At 36.4% G+C, this 17,515-nt stretch overlaps 1 protein-coding gene across 1 annotated transcript; it reads left to right on the top strand.

Moving 5' to 3' along the window:
• The first annotated feature begins 180 nt into the window (after nt 1–180).
• On the top strand, nt 181–16,473 carry LOC109042200 (UPAR/Ly6 domain-containing protein crok). Its single transcript, XM_019058832.2, has 3 exons — nt 181–408; nt 8,898–9,062; nt 13,372–16,473. Exons 1-3 carry the CDS (start codon nt 351–353, stop codon nt 13,581–13,583), a joined length of 435 nt encoding a protein of 144 aa, XP_018914377.1. The 5' UTR covers nt 181–350; the 3' UTR covers nt 13,584–16,473.
• Nucleotides 16,474–17,515: the final 1,042 nt, after the last annotated feature.

Here is a 17,515-nt window from a genome sequence, read left to right as displayed (position 1 = left end):
TTGCGGCAACAGCGCCATCAAATCGTTTTAGTTAAAGCTCCAACGTTGCCACTCGCAATAAAAATCCACAACCAACACCGCGAAAAATCGTCAATTCCCGGTCAAAATCGGCAGCACAGAAGGCCCCTATCGGCGGGCGTCGCTTCGCGCTAGCATCTACCTCCGCAGATCCACGCAATTATATTATCACTGTTATCACGAAAGCGTGCTTTGTGCAGTTCAGTTAAAATCCCTTGGCCGGCGTTAGTTGTTGGCCCTGCAAGCCCTGCCATTCGTTCACTGAAAGTCCCTGTGTTTACGTCGTTCGCCGGTGAGCGGTCCCTTTCGCTAAGTGCCTTTCGGAATCCACCATGAACCTGGAATCGGCTCAGATAACCCTCCTCCTCGTTCTGGCTTGCGTCACTTCAGGTGAGATTTTTGACCCTAACGCGGCCGCCACACAGTGGTACGAACCGATGGGAAAAGCCGGAGATGACATGGGAACCTATATCTCCGTTAATGCAAAACTCAGCCGTTTAAAATGGGTTTTATTGGGTTTCTCGTAAAATTTCCTCTACAATTCACCCCTTAAAATTTGTTAAGTGTCGAGTTAAACATCAAAATTTGCAAATTTCGTAAAAAAATTTCTTGCCCAACCTTTCCCATCATCTCGTATCATTGTGCGGCGGTTATCTGTGAGCCGGGCGCTCGCAAAAACAAACGTGACGACTTATCGATTGCATCGGCATGCGACACCGTTTTTTTGATTCTGTGTCGCTTTCAAACCGATTAGGAGGATTTAGAATGTTTTTCAGGAATAGTTTACTGGTTTCATTTGGATTTTATAAGATCAACCAATTGGCCAATATTCCAACGGCTTGGTTCCTGTATCAACCTCGAAAAACCCTGTTACAATTAGTTCATGACATATCTTGGACGATTTAGAATGTTTTTTCGGGAATAGTCTACTGATTTCACATGGATTTTATAAGATTAACCAATTGGCCAATATTCTTACGGCTTGGTTCCTGTATCAACCTCGAAAAAACCCTGATAAAATTAGTCCATGCCCTATCTTAATTCCACTAAATCTGATTAACACAGGAAATAGATTAATTAAATGGATTACATTTTGCAATAAGAAACCACTATCCTTGGCTCTTCCATTAAAGCACATATCTGCATAGGGAAACCAATGGCATGTATGTTGTCTCTAAAATGGGCCAGAAATAGTGAATCCTTATTGCAAAATGTAATCCAAATGTATTACAACTAACTTTTTTCCTTTTTTTCTGATGGTTCGGATTCTGATGGTTTTTGAGCCGTGCTCAGCAAGATATAACTTAAAGGCCAGAAAAAAAGTCTACATGTTAGTTAGTTGCGGAATTTGCTTTGAGAAATAATTTGGGTAAAACACGTGGGTTCTTCTTAGGAATTAAATGTTACTGTGAATATATTACGAAGAATCCAACCAATGACTTGGTTCCCATCTGTGACATGTTTAGCTCTTTTTCGAATAAAAAGAAAAGAATCAGCTAACAAAGCACACCAAATAAAAAATAATGTTTCAACAAAATTGTCCCTCTTTTAAATACGAGCAGATTTTTTTTTGGAGTGGGGGTGAAGCGGTTCGGTAAAAGATTTAATGTGTATCCATTCAAGTTGGAATAGGGTCGACAGCGGCTCCAGCCGCAGGAGGAGTGAAAATACGTACTCACAAAATATCTACTAAGGCTTCCAGGACTTTCGTCCACTAAATAAATGTCCACCGCTATTAATGTCCACTAAATGTTAAGTCCAGTCTTTATTAAGTCTACATGATTTAATGTCCAACAATGAATACGTCCAAAACTGTCCAAATTGTGGTCATGTTATGTCCACATTTTTTTCTTCTCGTTTAAATGACAGGAACCACCTCAAAAATAAATGCATACTACTACTACCTTCTTTCTTAAAAACATTTCATCCATGAATCAAGTCATGAAAGAGAACAGAATCAAGAGCAGATAAAAACATATGTTCATGTGTACAATGTACGGATATGATAAGATGAAAACCAAAGCGGGAGCCTAGGAAACGCTCCAACGCCAAATTAAACAAGCAGGAAGCTCCAACGCATTGGCGTCGGAGAGCGGCTCTGGGGGCAGTAGTTGTAGTCAAGAATGAGGGCCTAGACACATTTTGTCATTGATGTACAATCCGACAACTGTCGATTCATGTTTTGTAACTTAGCAGATTTACGTAGCCGGTGTATAAATGTGTATTGGGCTTTGATATGGCGAATACATGGCATTATCACTTGTTGTATACTTTTAATTTTGAAAGCTCTTTGGAGGTCCGCTTCCTAAAAAATCTCTGGTTGATAAGTCGTTTAGCGAGGCTGCAAAAAATTTGCATTTTTATATCTGAAAGTGTAGGTATTGGTTTTTTGTATAATTGTTTTTTTGGATTGCTGGAAAAGTAACGCATACTTCTATAATTTAGGACTGAGTCAGGGAAATATAAGGTTCGTTAAATAGTAAATATTCCTAGTACCGTGTGACACTATTGTTAACGAAAAGTTTTTGCAACTTGTCAAAGAGGTTGTTGAATGATCTTCGAATAACTTTTGATGAGCTAGAGGTAATGGTTCTATCTGCAGCTCGTGGACTTCTGTACGATATTGTCCAGAATCATCTGAATTTTCAAAAAGTGTCCGCTTGTTCGATACCCAATTTGCTCATTCATGCATACAAGGAGAAGCGCATGAAAGCTTTAGCAGACATTTTGGAGATGAATCAAGAATTAGATGAAGAATGTATGACTTAAATCACGGCACCTTAATCACGGGATGACCTTAATTACGGCAACTATTTATTGTCCATGAGATGCAGATGGTTCCATTTCCCTAGCTCATCAAAAGGTATTCGAAGATCAATTTCATCAGCCACCCGTACGAACCACGTTTCTAGTGACCCGTACTTGCTTCGCACGTATGAAACATACAATCAGAGAAAACAGAATTCATCTTACAATAATCAATAATCAGTAGGACATGAATCGTTGCGATGTATAATACGACATTATAATGTGGCATTACTATTGTAATTCATTTTAATGGATTAGGGGCATTATAAATCATTATTGCCACGTCGGAATGAAATGTTGTAGACTGAATTGAAAAGCATGTTGGCAAAATTTATTATAAAAATAGTATACCATGTAGGTACATAACATAAAGGTAATACAAATTAAATGATTGATTAAGCTCTAGTGCAAGCACCAGAGCCGCTAAAATTTTTCAGTAACAGATGCAGTCAAAATTGAAAGCCCTCTTTAACTAGTTATTTCGTGCGCCTTCAATCTTGTAGGATACTGTGCAACGCCTCTGACGCGAAATAGTTGCTTAAAAGCGTTGCGGCGCGGCAGGCAACCAGCGTGACACGCGCACAGGCGCCTAAAAACCTAACGGGATACTTCACGCATTGCGCAACGCGTGAAGTATCCCGTTAGGTTTGTAGGCGCCAGTGCGCGTTCTCCGCCGCTAAAACGCCGCTCCGCTCTGTGTTAGGCTCTAATATTTAAACTCGCGGAGTCAGCGTTTTTCAACTCATGATTTTGAAATGTTTGCACTCTCTGCATTGATTATTCCCTTTTAAACTGATGGAAAAGAAATATGTACTACTGGAAAATATAATGTGTTTTTTGTAATTATAAGAGTAGTTCCGTATCAAATTTAATGATTTCCAAAGCATTCAAATTTATTCTTTTATGTTTTGGGCATTTACTGTGCTGCAGCGTGGTGTAAGCGCAACTAAACGCTCAAAATGGGACGTATTTGACTCAAGGAGGTCAATGTACAAATAAGTTAAAAACAAAAAATTGCGTGCTTCTTAGTTTTTTTCCTCTTTTATTAATTTTTGTAAGTATAGTTTCTTTCATCACAACTACGGCTCATTGAGATTCATATCGATGCCATTGCTTGGAAAAAGTTTCACAAATATTTATCATGTTTTAAAAATGTAAATGTTTTTAAAACGAAGTAATCAATTTCATTAGAAAAAAAGAATGTGCATTTAAGGCATATTTTATATCGGAAATTTCAAGGATAGAAATGAAACCAAGTATTTACCAAAGACAATTTGAAAAGATGAATCAAAAGAAGAAATTAACATTTCATTTGAAATATGAGTTACGATAACAACACCTCATTCTCTCTTAATTTTCTCATTTCGATATTGTCAATATAATTTTACACACGGACTAAAATTTGACGCTTGAATTTGATTTTAGTGGACTTTACATTTGTGGACTTAACTTAGTGGGCGTTTAAGTAATGGACTTAACAATAGTGTGGGTTTCAGAACTGTGGATGTACAAATTGTGGACGAAAAGTCTGTGGACGTAAAAAAAGTGGACATAAAGTCCGTGTACCCTACTAAGTGGTCGTATCCGACTGGATTTAACTTTCAATTAATCTGGAGCAAACTGCATAAAAATACTTTATTCGATGTTTACATTAACGCTTAGTAAACACTGTTTCTAGGTTATTTGCATTCTATTTATGATAAGATACACCTAATCATTACTTCCTAAATTATTGTTACCTCCGGCAATGTCCGTTCGATATTACCTCGATTTAAAAGAAATAACCTATCACTCTTTTAAAAAGAAAAACATCCTTTTTAAGAATGTGGAGATCAGTGGACAATTTTCAGTGAACAGACCTCCTCTTTTTCAAGGAAAAATCGCTAACTTCCTTGAGCTTAACCCATATTTGAACTACATTTTATTGTACGGATGTACAATTTCTGGCTCACTTTAGGAAGGACATAGGCACCCATAGGTCCTTCAGTGCAGATAGGTGGCTTTGTCGATGAGGCAAAAAAGTAAGTTTTCATTGCGAAATAAAATCAGTCTGACTCATGCAGTGAGTTAAAGTCTCGCCGATGGAAAAAAATGAGGAAATATAGCTTTTTCAATCAAAGGCACCGGTAGAAAGTAACAAATTAGAAAAAAATGAATTCAATTAATGAATGCAGATGCCTAGCAAACATGTTTGATAAGCATTTCGCTTCCAGTGTCAAACAATTTGTACAATCTGAAAAAAATATAATAGAAAATATTGAAAAATCTCTGATTGTGCAATTAAGATAAATTACTTTTGGGGCATAAAGAATTCAAATGTTTTCAACTTAACTCTGGAGCTATTTCTTGAATGTATGTTTTCCGCCCGAAGAGGCAATTTTCCAGCCCGATAAGGGTTGTATGATCAAAGGTTTTTTTTCGTGGGGGAGGAGGGTGAAGGGGTTGGTTGGCTTAAGAGGTTAGTTCTTCTCTACGTGACTCAATGCAATTGACGTGCACCGATTTTCACCATACTGTTTACAACTCTGACTCGCAAGGTCATAATCCATATCGACAGTGAAAGTCGGCAATCACATAACTCGGTTTGCGACGTCGCAGACTTCCTGTCATACTTTATTTTTTAAACGGAAAACTACTCAATGGTAATTCTTTAAAACTGCCGTGATTTTTCTTCTATGTGCGAAGAAAATAATGCAAAAACTTCAAGGAATCATGTCCATTTGTTCTCCTTTAAAAAAATAACATAGTTGCGGAGATTTTCAGACACCGCAAACGAGTTATGTGATTGCCGACTTGCACCGTCGATATGCATATCCGCGAAAGAAAGTTGATAGACTGATAGAGCATAGCCCTCTGACCTCGCAGTAAGCCTTGCATCATGAACTATTACCGCAAGCAAACTAATGGCCAAAACGTGTCGTCCATTGTTGTAGTATGACAAGCTGAATGTCGGAGCATTTGCAAATGAGTAACTTCAAAGTCTCCCATGTAGCCTTGATGAGGGCTCACCCCTCAGAAATTTGGACCTATTTATGCTAAAAGAAACTAGGTGGAAGTGGAAAGATGGGGTGTGCTCGTGGAAGCTGGATAAGGAACAATGTAAAAGTGGATATAGTTCCTTTTGAGAAAATGGGAAAGCGGGATTTTCAATTAAATCAAAAGGAACTGAGCGCTAACTCGTGAGCCGTGGGTATGTGACAAGAGCGTTGTGGACAGGGCTCATGAGTTAAAGACAAACGACCTAGTCGTCGTCGTCGTTCGTGTCGTGCCTCCTCGCTCCCGATCCTCACCGCTGACGTCACTGGCGCTTTTAAAGTCCCATTCATTCTTATGGCCCGAGCACTAAAGAGCACACCCCATTTTTCCACTTGCACATAGTTCCATTTCGCCTAAATACGTCCATTTGCTCAATGAAAAATTATAATTGAGTTTTCGTGAAAAGTTTTGCAATGGGCTCGCAGGTAACTTAAATAGAAATTCATTACTGACATATAAAATGAGTAATTAACAGAAAATAAACATTGCTCATTACATTACCTCCGATATCCATTGGACTTCAAATTTTTGAATCAAATGAATTTTTTGGCCTTGATTTTCCCGCAGAATACTATGGACATGACTTCATTCTACCCTTCTGTTACTTGCGGTTTAGGCCATGGTTTTAGTGTGTTTTTTTCTTGTCTTACCTACGTGGAAATCAACACTATTTTTTTACTACAAATAACTAATGAGCATCGGCGCACAATGGATCGAATCAATCAGAGAGGTCGGACATTAAAGTTTTGACTAAAACTGCAAATTTTGAAGTTTATTCCGTCACATTCTAAATTTTAAGGGGGGCTTCTTGAAGTAAATTTCAAGAGGAGACCAATGAAGTTACTTTTGAAACATTAAAGTTTTCTATAAACGGAGTAAAAAGCTTTTAAAGTTTCCAAAGTTTGTCCGACCTCTCATATTGACTCGATCCACTGTGCGGCGTTTGGAGCAATTTTTTTCGCGGATGATTTATCCTCTCAGTTTTTTTTTTGGTGGGGAAAAACTGCAAACCCTGTAATTTTTTGCAGATTTATCTTGAAACTCCTGCGCTAAAAAGTTCTAATAGTGACTGACGATGAGTTTTTATTTAGTACTGATCAGGCAATCATTAGAGTGGCTTCTCAATGTCACCCGGATTTTTTTTTCTTTTCTTTTTTTTTCTTGCCGAATCCGTTTATTTTCCTCCAGAAGGCACTGTTGGGGTGTTTGCTCGTTCTTTCTTGTTGTCTAGGCAAGTCTAAAATGCATAAATTAACCGCAGTGCTCGTTCTTGGAACGAATCTTTGCCTTTATTTTTGCCTTTTGAAAGAATGGTGGACTAGGTGCAGGAATAGATATTGATAATAGGTAAACTGGGAATCCTGACCGACTTTTCTAGCTGCCTTAAATAATTTTTCAGTTAAATTTTGATCCAGTTTTAGTTTGGTGTGTTCAATTTCTTACCTGATGGAAAAAGACTGATTAATTTTAATGGTTGGACCAATGAGAATTTGATCGATAATCAAATCAACAGAACTGTCATGCCGAGGAAGTATACTATATGAGCAAGCAGATACTGCTAATTTACTTTAATAAAACACGGATTCTCTGAAAAACTCACGAATTATGATATTTGCTATGATTCTTCAGTGAATTTTGTTTATAATTTAATCCAGCATATTTGAACATGTCAAAGAAATATATGGTTGGTTGGTTGGTAGATACGTTTATTTAAAGGTGCTTTTGGCATCTGGGTCATTAACACCTTAGAGGAGAGATCAAAATAATGCATAACTATTTTAAAAGATGTAAATATTTTATCGCAAAAATGTTGAAACCTACTTTTGACACTCTTTCTTGGGACATAGTAGAAAAGTCATGATGCTGAAGTAATTTTGTCTCTGTGACTCATTGAAATCCTCTATCAATTTGAGTTCGGTAAAATAAAGAAAAAAAGACATAAATCTGAAGAATCTTATTTGCGCGTTTACCTATGAGAAGGAAATTCAAAGTTAAAAATTATAATACTAAGCAAGAAAAAAAAAGGGGGGTATAATGTTTTAAAATTTTGTATAGGTAGTATAATAAAAATCCACACGCAATAGGTATATTGATGCGTGAGCTTTGAGGTACCAATCATAACTCAATGATTGATCACGTGTCGTCAGGGACAAATAGGGGAGAATCGAACTGGACGGTGAGCAACCTTAACCATCACATTGAATTATACTGTGGCGGACATGTTATTGATAGGCGAGTTGGCAGTCATTCAATCAAAGATTGATCGATCGCTTTACAATTAGGCTAAATGTGAGAGAAACTGTGACAAAAAAGACACGACGAGACTTTCAACCTTTCAGATCTGTTATCTATCACAGAGCGTCGAAGTCGGACGATATTCTCCGCATGCCTGACGATTTATCAATTCGGAATGAGGAAATGTTTCCGTCAAATTTGGCAACCAGAACATTGTTGCAGATTTACACAACCTCATCTTCATCGTTCGAAAAAAAAATTATTTTAAACGAGCAAATAAAGTATAATAAAAAGTAATAATACAAAGAAGTAATTCTTCGTTTATGCACGGATATGAAGAGATGATCCGTTGCTCAATATGAATATAATTATTTAAGCTTACCATTCTGAAAAAAAAAAAAAAAAAATACCCCTATGAACTTGGTCGCTAACTATCATAAATCCAAATGCACTCATTGAGGAACTGGTGAATAAAGTAATAAAGCTATGTTTTGGTGATTTCGAGAAAACCGATTTTTCAGTTTAGTCATTAGCTAAACTCTCGTAAAAAGATTAGATTTAGCAGAGCTGAAGGTTTTTTTTTCAGGTCAATTTTACTATGTGAAGTTTACCAGGAATAAAGTTTCTTCTATAACACCAATTGGGTATTACATCACAATTGTCAAGTACGCCTCTCATTCAACGGAGCCTCTTAATAGTTCACTATTGTACTCTCGCGTTCATTCGTAACAATTTTTTTTTTTAAAACTTTTTCCAAAGTCTTTTTTTTCTGAGTAATTTCTGTTTGTTTTTGTTTGCAGGTTTGAGTATTCACTGCTTCGAGTGCAACAGTCACAATGACACAAGGTGTGCTGACGAAAAACCACCAGATGCGTTGAAGAAGGACTGCTCAGAACACTTAGAAGGCTCAAAATACACAATGTGCAGGAAGATCACCCAGACGATAGAATTCGAAGTCAACGGATGTAAGTTCAAAATTCCCTCCCTCAAAACATCCATCCTTTAAGCTCAGATGATCCAATAGTAGTCACCAAAATTTTAAAACTCTTCAAGCAGTTAAATTTAAAAATTTAAGGTTTCCTGGTCCCCGACGTAAAAAGCCTGGTTGCTGATCGTCGTAAATTAACTAACCAACCAACCAACTGAATCTGTTACTTTATGTGAAGCCGAGATCTCAGCAAGCCTCATTAAAGAACGCAAGAAGAAACAGAAAACTTTTAACGATTTAATTATATTCAAACTACATATTTCAATCTAAGATTGAACTGAGTCACCAAAAAGCGTGACTTTTTCAAGGATGCGTAGAAACAAAGAATGGACAGGTCTGTTTCAGAGAATGCAACATTTTTCGGTCATTGGGTTGTTTTTTTGCTGAGTTGTTAAAATGAAGGTGAATCGTGTTCTGTCACCTTTTTAAGACTTCGTTTTGTTTGTGGACCTGAACTCCTGAGTTTCGATAATTTTTATCTAGGCGTTCAGGTAAATTACACAAGACAACTTGAGAAATTTTAAACCCACGTCGTTTAAAAATAGATTTCGGTTTAGTTACACAACCACACAGTCGAGAAATTAATAAATCTGGAGATCTTAACGACTTTATGGTTTCCATACTCTAATGGACGAATAATAATAACGCCTAGGTCCAGAAAACCCTTGATATTTGGACCGCGTTAAACAGAAAGGAACCAAGCCACATCAGCCATTGCCAAATTTAACAGGGGAACTTGATTTTTTACGAGAAAGCATTTGTGCGGATTCCTTTGAAAATTTTAAGGGATTTGCTTTGTATTATGGAGAAAATTCATAGAAATTTGCACAAAAATCTGCACAACCGTTTTCATGTAAAAAATTAAATTGCCCGATTATGTTTGGCAATAGCTGATGTGGCTTGGTTCCTTTCTGTTTAATGCGGTCCATTTAATCGACTTTAAACGCATTGTTCACAGCAAATACTCGATTTAAGGAAAAAATTGTCAATTTTGCACAATGACCTTACTCATCGCAGACAGGTACTTGAACGAAAAATTAAACGTTTACCTGCGATAAGACCATTTTAGATTACTACACGGAAAGTCGAAGAACGACAACAATAAAAAACAAGCCTATGGAAACATTCGAGAATTCTTTTTTATTACCTAACTATTCAACTGATAGACTATATTATGTTTTGAATCAATTCCACTTAATCGAATTAAGAAAATTACATGAAAATCAGTAGTTAAGATTGCCTATTTTTTCGTAGAAAAGTCCACACTGTAAAATAAAAAATTAAATAAAAGCAAATAAAAAAAATACATAAATGACACACAAATTGATAATTTTTTCGCGAACCATCCGTGGTCCAAATTACTTTACATCAGCACATCATTACATCATAAACTACTTTCAATTATCGTTATATGATATTGTACCTTTGCCTTTGATTTAAAATAGAGTAGGTTAAAGTTACAGAAAAATTACGGAGTTACAGAGGGGAAATTAATACTCGAAATTAGCGAGGTATTCACTCGTTCGTGGAAATATGCCAAATATTAATTCGGTAAATTGGGAAGGGTAAACGCCGCTTCCATTGTGTGCCACTCAGCTTTGTGCGAGTGGAGGCTTTCAACAAAGCCCAATTTCTCTAAATGAGGTTCGAATTGGGTTGATTCCTCTCTGTTGAAATCCATCCAATTTTGAAAGTAAATAGCCTTCTGCCCGTGGCCTCTCAAGATCCTTAAGGCTCGTGTTACACCATAAAATTACAAATAAACTGCAGAGATAAAAGACAACCAAAACTGCGTTAATGGGTACCATCAACCCCTGTGTACTCATTTTGATATTGATCAGATCCTCCAATAGTGAACCACTAGAAAGGATACGAGACTAAGCGAGACTAAGCTTTCTGAGGAGGAGATCCCGATGTCAAAGTGCCTTCAATTTTTTGCATAGGCAACACAGCTATCCGTAGGACACGAATAGTTGCATCCAGGCGCTGAGTTATCATCCGTTCGAAGTGATTCTGTTTAAGTTCGTGAATCACAAGTAATGATTTTTGTTTCTTTTCTCTCCCCCCTCTCCCCATTTCCTTTTACACATAATTTCTTAGCCAAATTTCGTGTAAAATACAATAGGTATTTCAAAACTTTCCAAATTGAACGCAAAAGTAAGAAATTATCATTTTTTTGTCACGCAACCAAATACGGTTCCTACTTACAATAAAACCTTGAAAAAACGAATATCACACCAGTGGAGAGACTGATCTACTTTAATCCTGAGGTAAAGGCATATAGTTACAGTGATTGTGTTTGGAACACAAACATATTTATGTGACTTGTCAATTTTTTCAAATTGAATTTAGGGGCATCAATGCAACCGAGTATTTTGAATAGCACCCGAGAATAATTTTTGCCGATAACTATCAGAGCATTTTAAGTGGCAATCAACCCTATTTATCAAGAACTGCATGGCTTTGACTGAGGACCTAATGCACAGATGAGTTGTTTTCGCCTAGCTCCGCAGCAATTCTCCCCACTCAATCTCGTGTCATCCTATTCGTTGCGTCCTTGGCCCGTTGGTAAACAGACACATATAATTGTGGGCCTTAAAAACCAAAACAAGAATATTATTATATGATTACTTTCGTCCGGAAGGCTGCGTGGCACTCAATTTGAAAAAGGCTAAAATTAATTGCTTTTTCAGTTTTGATTTCAAAATTATACGCGAATTAGAGGTACAAGCGATTTTTTCTTATCGTAAAAAAGTAAAAAATAATTAAGGAGGAATTAGGGAATGGCTAATTTAGTTAATCCTCTGTTCTTTCTACAGTTTTTATGCTATACAGCTTGAACATCCTCATTATTGTGTACCGATACAAAAGGCAGAGCGCCTTTATTTTTTGTACAGGCAACGCGGCTATCCGCAGAACACGAATAGTTGCATCAAGCCCCTGAGTTACCATCGGAACTGATTTTATCCAAAAAAGCACTGCCGAGAGTTTTTTATTTTGTTTTTTTTTTCTGTGCACATTTTTGACGTAAGATTTGCATTGATTACCTCCTTTCCTTCTGGCCTAAGGACTTAGAAATTCGGAGGTTTACTCAGTAACTATTTTTCTAAAAGTCACGAGAATTTTTGGAGGATATTTAAAAATTGATTATTCTCTCACTAGATATGAAACTTTAGAGAACCATTTAAATTTGAAATTTGTTACTAGAGATCAGTCAATCGCTAATTACTCCAAATTTATTTCAGACTCTCAGTCAACAGACAACGATACAAAGCAACCGTGTTCTTTTTTAATTACGAAAAAAAGTATGCACTTTTAATATTTCTCTCTGTTTTTTTAGCTAAGTTTAGGTGATTAATTGGGAACTACTTTTTGTTTTCAGACAACACACACACAGAATCTTATCCTGATAAATTTATTCATTATCTTAATACATTAAGTATTTAGTATTAATCATTGCTTTCTTAATTTTTTTTGTGTAAAAGCCGTATCCGCGGAAGGCCTTTCCGAAGTTTTTCACATTATTTACCTGATTTTTGGGAAGAAAATGGACCTTAGTGCCGAAAAATGCAACATTGAGCTAGAGTACCTTTCTAAGGAGAGTATGGACATCTCGATTTATGAAGCTCTTAGGGCCAAATGGGCGACAACGTGGAAAACGAAAATCACTAGAAAAGTGCCACTACCAACCCATGCATTTGAAAGATTACTTAATATGGCCGACAGCGCATTACAAACAAGCGTCTTAAAGGATTAAAACTTTGAAATTGAGAAAATGTAAGCGAAATCGGAGTTCTACACGTGCTTTTATAACTTTTGGTCAGTGTAAATAGTTGAACTGTAAAAATTAGTACCACCGGATAATTCGAGTTCATAGGCTGGCTCCCCTTTTTAGCCCCAAGAGCTACATTACCGGATCAAACCAAACCTCCAAATTTTCGAATTGTCCATAGCCGTAGATACAAATGCCTAGACGTGTGTTTTACAACGAAAGAAGAGAAAGGAGGAAGGGAAAGAAGAGGAAGGTGTGGAGAAAGAAAAGAAGGAAATAAGAAAAATCAATTCCAATTATTCTTCTCTCTCTTTTTCTTCGTCTTATTCCTCTCTCTACCTTTTCTTTTTTTTCGTTTTTTTTCACCTCCTTCAGATTTCATATAAACACATCCTCACCTGACATATCAGACTACCTGCGACTTGAGTCTGTTAGTCTGTGTTCAACAGAACAGTATTCGCATTCTCGCCTCTTTATTTTCGTCCTTATGAAATGAGCTTGATATTTTGCGCAGTGCCACCGGACAACCGAGTAATCAGAACATGCGGCTGGGACGAATCTAACTACAAGAACAAGTGCTACCAACGATCCGGCTTTGGAGGTCGCCAGGAGGTCTGCTCCTGCTCCACGGACTACTGCAACGCCGCCTCCACGAGTCATCTCGCCATCGGCTCCTGTCTGGTTGCCGTCGTGTCCGTTCTACTCAAAATGACCCCACTGTTATAAGCGCTCAATCCAACCCGCTCAATACTTGAACAACAATGTAAAACAAAGGGGCTTTCGAACAATTATCTCATTAGGGTTATGAAAATTTGACTGGCGGAGTGTGAAAACACATTCGTGACAATGCGTTTTATTCCGAGTTGACTGAAATGTCAAAATCATGATAGTACACCGGGAAAAAACTATTATTCTGAGAACTATGGGGAAAGCGATCCATGTGGATTAAGCCTTTTCATCCAACCTTTTCATCAAAAGGCTTCCATCGTGGCTTTATTCATTGGTATCATGGGATTCATGGGCTTTAATGGTGGTGTTTTTACCGCCGGTATTTTCACCGCTTATCGGTCCTTGGTAATTAATTTATTTCCATCGATCAGAAAACTAACAATACTAGTAGAATTTCATCGCTAAATGGGTAAATTTATCACTATTTTTGGCTAAAATTACCCAAAAGTGAGAGTTTAATGTACACCATTATTACGGTAATAATCAGAATTTTACTTTTTTAACGGTGTGAAAAGAGAATACGACATTTCAGTGATCCAATATCAGAGACAAATCACGACCTCCTTTAGCTTTTTGACGACACTTGATAACTTCTATTTTCAAGATTATGCCATTCATCCCTACAAAGTCTTCTCTTCTCGACTGCTGAGCAACTTGTTGAAATACACCGATGTACGCTGTATGGTGAATTTGTTCGGTTGTTTGTTCAGGAAGTAGCACAACAGCCAAGAAAAGGTAGGGGGTCTCAGAGGACAAACAGAGGGTCTCTGTTTGTCTTTTTGGAAAGGATAGAATACGAACTAAGACTATACCTACTATAATTTTTGCACTTTAAAATAGGACACAAAGCACGCAACGAAACATTTGAAAATCAGCAACTAACAAACTGTAACTTTGAGCAGTTGATTGAAGAATTCTAATTTCCTTTTGTTTTATTTAATTTATTTATTTATTTTTTTTTGTCATTTTATAAATTAAAATCCACCAATTTTTACAGTCTTAAATTTTGAACGTACGTGGAATGGCTTTATGAGTAAAGTGTAATTTTCGATTTTAGTGTGATAATTAGAGCTCATAGGCACTTTTGCGAGTATACTTGTCTAAATTCCTACAGAAGCTACTCACATTACTAGATATTTTTAACTACTGTTACCGAATTTTTAAACGCTGACAAGGAATGTTAGAGAATATTAATCTTTTGATCCTCATGTGAGAGAAAAGTAAGAGCTCCAGCTCTCCAAGTCCAATTTCCCTACCTCTCCTATTTTTTATATTTATTCCATCATGAGTTCTTTGCCCTCGTGTGTTCATGCCCTCTGAGCATCATTTCTTCATCGTAAGATAAAAAACAAGCTAACTACAATGTGCCGCGGACGTAATTTGAGCAGTATCGTTGTGATAATCTCGCAATTTGATAGCACTGAGTTGGGTCATTCTAACATTTTCGTAAAAAAACGATAATCATCGTGACACACTGCTCCACAAATATTCATAACGGAAATCAATGGAAAAATCTGTTTTTATCCATTTCCAAGGAATCGACCTTGAGCAAGATCGAGTAATTTTCGAGAAAATTTAAAGATACTGAAGCAAAATTTGTACATTTTTGTGTAGGCCGTATTTTTTGTCCGATTGTCTGTTAGATTTTGGTCACAAGAACGAAACATTTTAAAGCCTCACTCCTGTATTACTCTCCTCAAGTTATGCCAACGCAGATTTAAAAATTTAGTCACATTGAAGTATGAATATTGCTTACCGTGGACATTATAGTTAGTGTAAGTTAATTGGTTTTTACTTTCTTATTCTCAATTTTGAGGAGGAAATGTTGTTTTCCTTAGCTTTTTAACTGAACTAGTTTAATAACTACCTGCGAAATTGCGAGAGCTTGCACGAATGGAATGGTGCACATCGGCGAAGTAATTTATAAATGGAGATCAGAGTTATCCTTAGAATGAATCTGGAGGTCTCCGAGAGAGACAGTAATTAAGGTCAACGAATAATTGTGTTTCACCCGTCAATGCATGTATGTTAAAGTTCCTCTAGTTCATTATTCTCTACTTACCATTGTACAGTACGTTAAATAACGTTTTTCCAATTACCTATAAAATGATTAGAAGGTTTACATTGACAGGTATGTACGATGAGAGGATACCTATTCATCCTCTCAATGATTAACACCAATATTACAACAATCAACTGAATCTACCAATCTAAAATAAAGGAAGAATAAAATATAAGAAATGAAAAATAGATGAATCACATCATGAAATGCACACCTTTTCCCTATCATATCATCGTTTGAAATGAAAACTTTTGATAAAGTTAATTTTTAAAAAAAGTTTTATTAATATTTTTGCTTAGCTTTCGAAAACTGCAGCAAAATCAGTGTCGAAGTAACTTAGGAGCTCAATCCTACATTGATGAGACATGTTCAATACTTTAAATAGGTATCCCTCTAAAATTGGTGATTATTTTGATTTGTTCGACCATCATCACTCTTAATTAAAATAATTTCATGCATGAAAATTTAATGACAATAATACATCCCTGGCTTGATATTGTATTGGATTTTCTAATGCGCCTAGTGCCGTAAATGCAATTCGAAAATAATAAAAATAAATGAAGAAGTTACTAGTTTAATTCACATAATTTAAGATTTTAGTGTCAAATTGCTAATAATGACTTTTGTAAGATCTTATGATTTTTTTTATCCTAGTTTTAATGTCTAGTTTAATGCGATGTAAATTTGCTAGTAAATAATTTGTCTGTACAATACTTAGTGTCTTAAGTAAACTGTTGCTTGTTTTCTAACTATTTTTGAAGGTGAGACAATTACCTCTGTTTTATTTTTATATTTTCAAGTCAATAAACTATTTACAAAAGCAAACTTGATCAAGACTTGAAACCTCCTACTACTTGTCGTAAAACAAAAGTCAACTTGAGCCAAATTGATCACAAAATTACTTTCAATGTGCTTCGAGATTAAATAATCTTTTCAATGAGCGGATTTTTCCCCAAAAATTTCAAAAGTATCGTATATCAGAAGAAGACGAAGATTCTTGAGAAACTAAATCCTAGTCATTTGCCAGACTCATTACTTTGTTTTCATTGGCTAATTTGGCCTGCGTTGAACTTAGTTTTCCTGCAAGTGGGAAGTTTGAATTTACTGATTTTGCTGTAAACTGTTAACACTAAATTCTCACTTACAAGTTGTTTATGGGCTTTTAAAACTTTTTCGACACGTTTTTCGCGAAATTTGTGTAACATCTTGTAGTTCTAGATAGTAAATCTATGCGGACAGTAAACTGACAGCGAGATATCGAACGAAGCTAAAATACTGGGTTCACTTCAAATTTTGGTTTTAAAAAAAACGGATTACGCCCAAGGACACAAATCAACTGTTTCTTCGCAAAAAGCTATTTTGTAAACTCTCAAATAAAGCTGAAGGTATTCGAAAACGAAATATTGAATTCGATTTGTCTAATATGAAGGTTAGTATCCGCGTTCATATTCCTCCAGCTTTCATTCAAGTTTAACGAAAAAAGTTCATAGGGAATTTAAAGCTGAAATATGTTTCAGGCGCACCGAATCCTCTTTTTGCCACAAAACAACGAAATCTGTTCTCCAGCAAAATTTGTTCAATACCTAGGTGTTTCCTCACCCCTGTCGTACTCGGAGAAAAAATTATTCGGTTCATATGAAACCCAAGGTTACCGATCGAAGAAGTTGTAGTTTTCGGTCAGAGGGAGCTCACTTCAATTCAAAAAGATTAAGTTTTTGTTGAGTAACAAAGTGGTAAAATAGTGCAGGGTCCACACTATTTTGCGGGGTATGCAAGATCACAAACTGCCTTAGCTAAACCCCCCCCCCCCCCCGTCTTGTACTGCTATATACTCATTAAAGCTCAAATTTTTGACTATGTTTAAAAT

Source organism: Bemisia tabaci, chromosome 5 (assembly GCF_918797505.1).
Source record: "Bemisia tabaci chromosome 5, PGI_BMITA_v3".
Taxonomy (NCBI): domain Eukaryota; kingdom Metazoa; phylum Arthropoda; class Insecta; order Hemiptera; family Aleyrodidae; genus Bemisia; species Bemisia tabaci.
This window is presented reverse-complemented; position numbering and strand designations above follow the sequence as displayed.

What these genes read in the sequence shown, in the direction of transcription:
- LOC109042200 (XM_019058832.2), top strand. Translation starts at nt 351, where the DNA reads ATGAACCTGGAATCGGCTCAGATAACCCTCCTCCTCGTTCTGGCTTGC. An exon ending in TCTGGCTTGCGTCACTTCAG is followed by an intron (nt 409 to 8,897) that starts GTGAGATTTTTG and finishes TTTTGTTTGCAG; the next exon opens with GTTTGAGTATTCACTGCTTC. An exon ending in AGAATTCGAAGTCAACGGAT is followed by an intron (nt 9,063 to 13,371) that starts GTAAGTTCAAAA and finishes TATTTTGCGCAG; the next exon opens with TGCCACCGGACAACCGAGTA.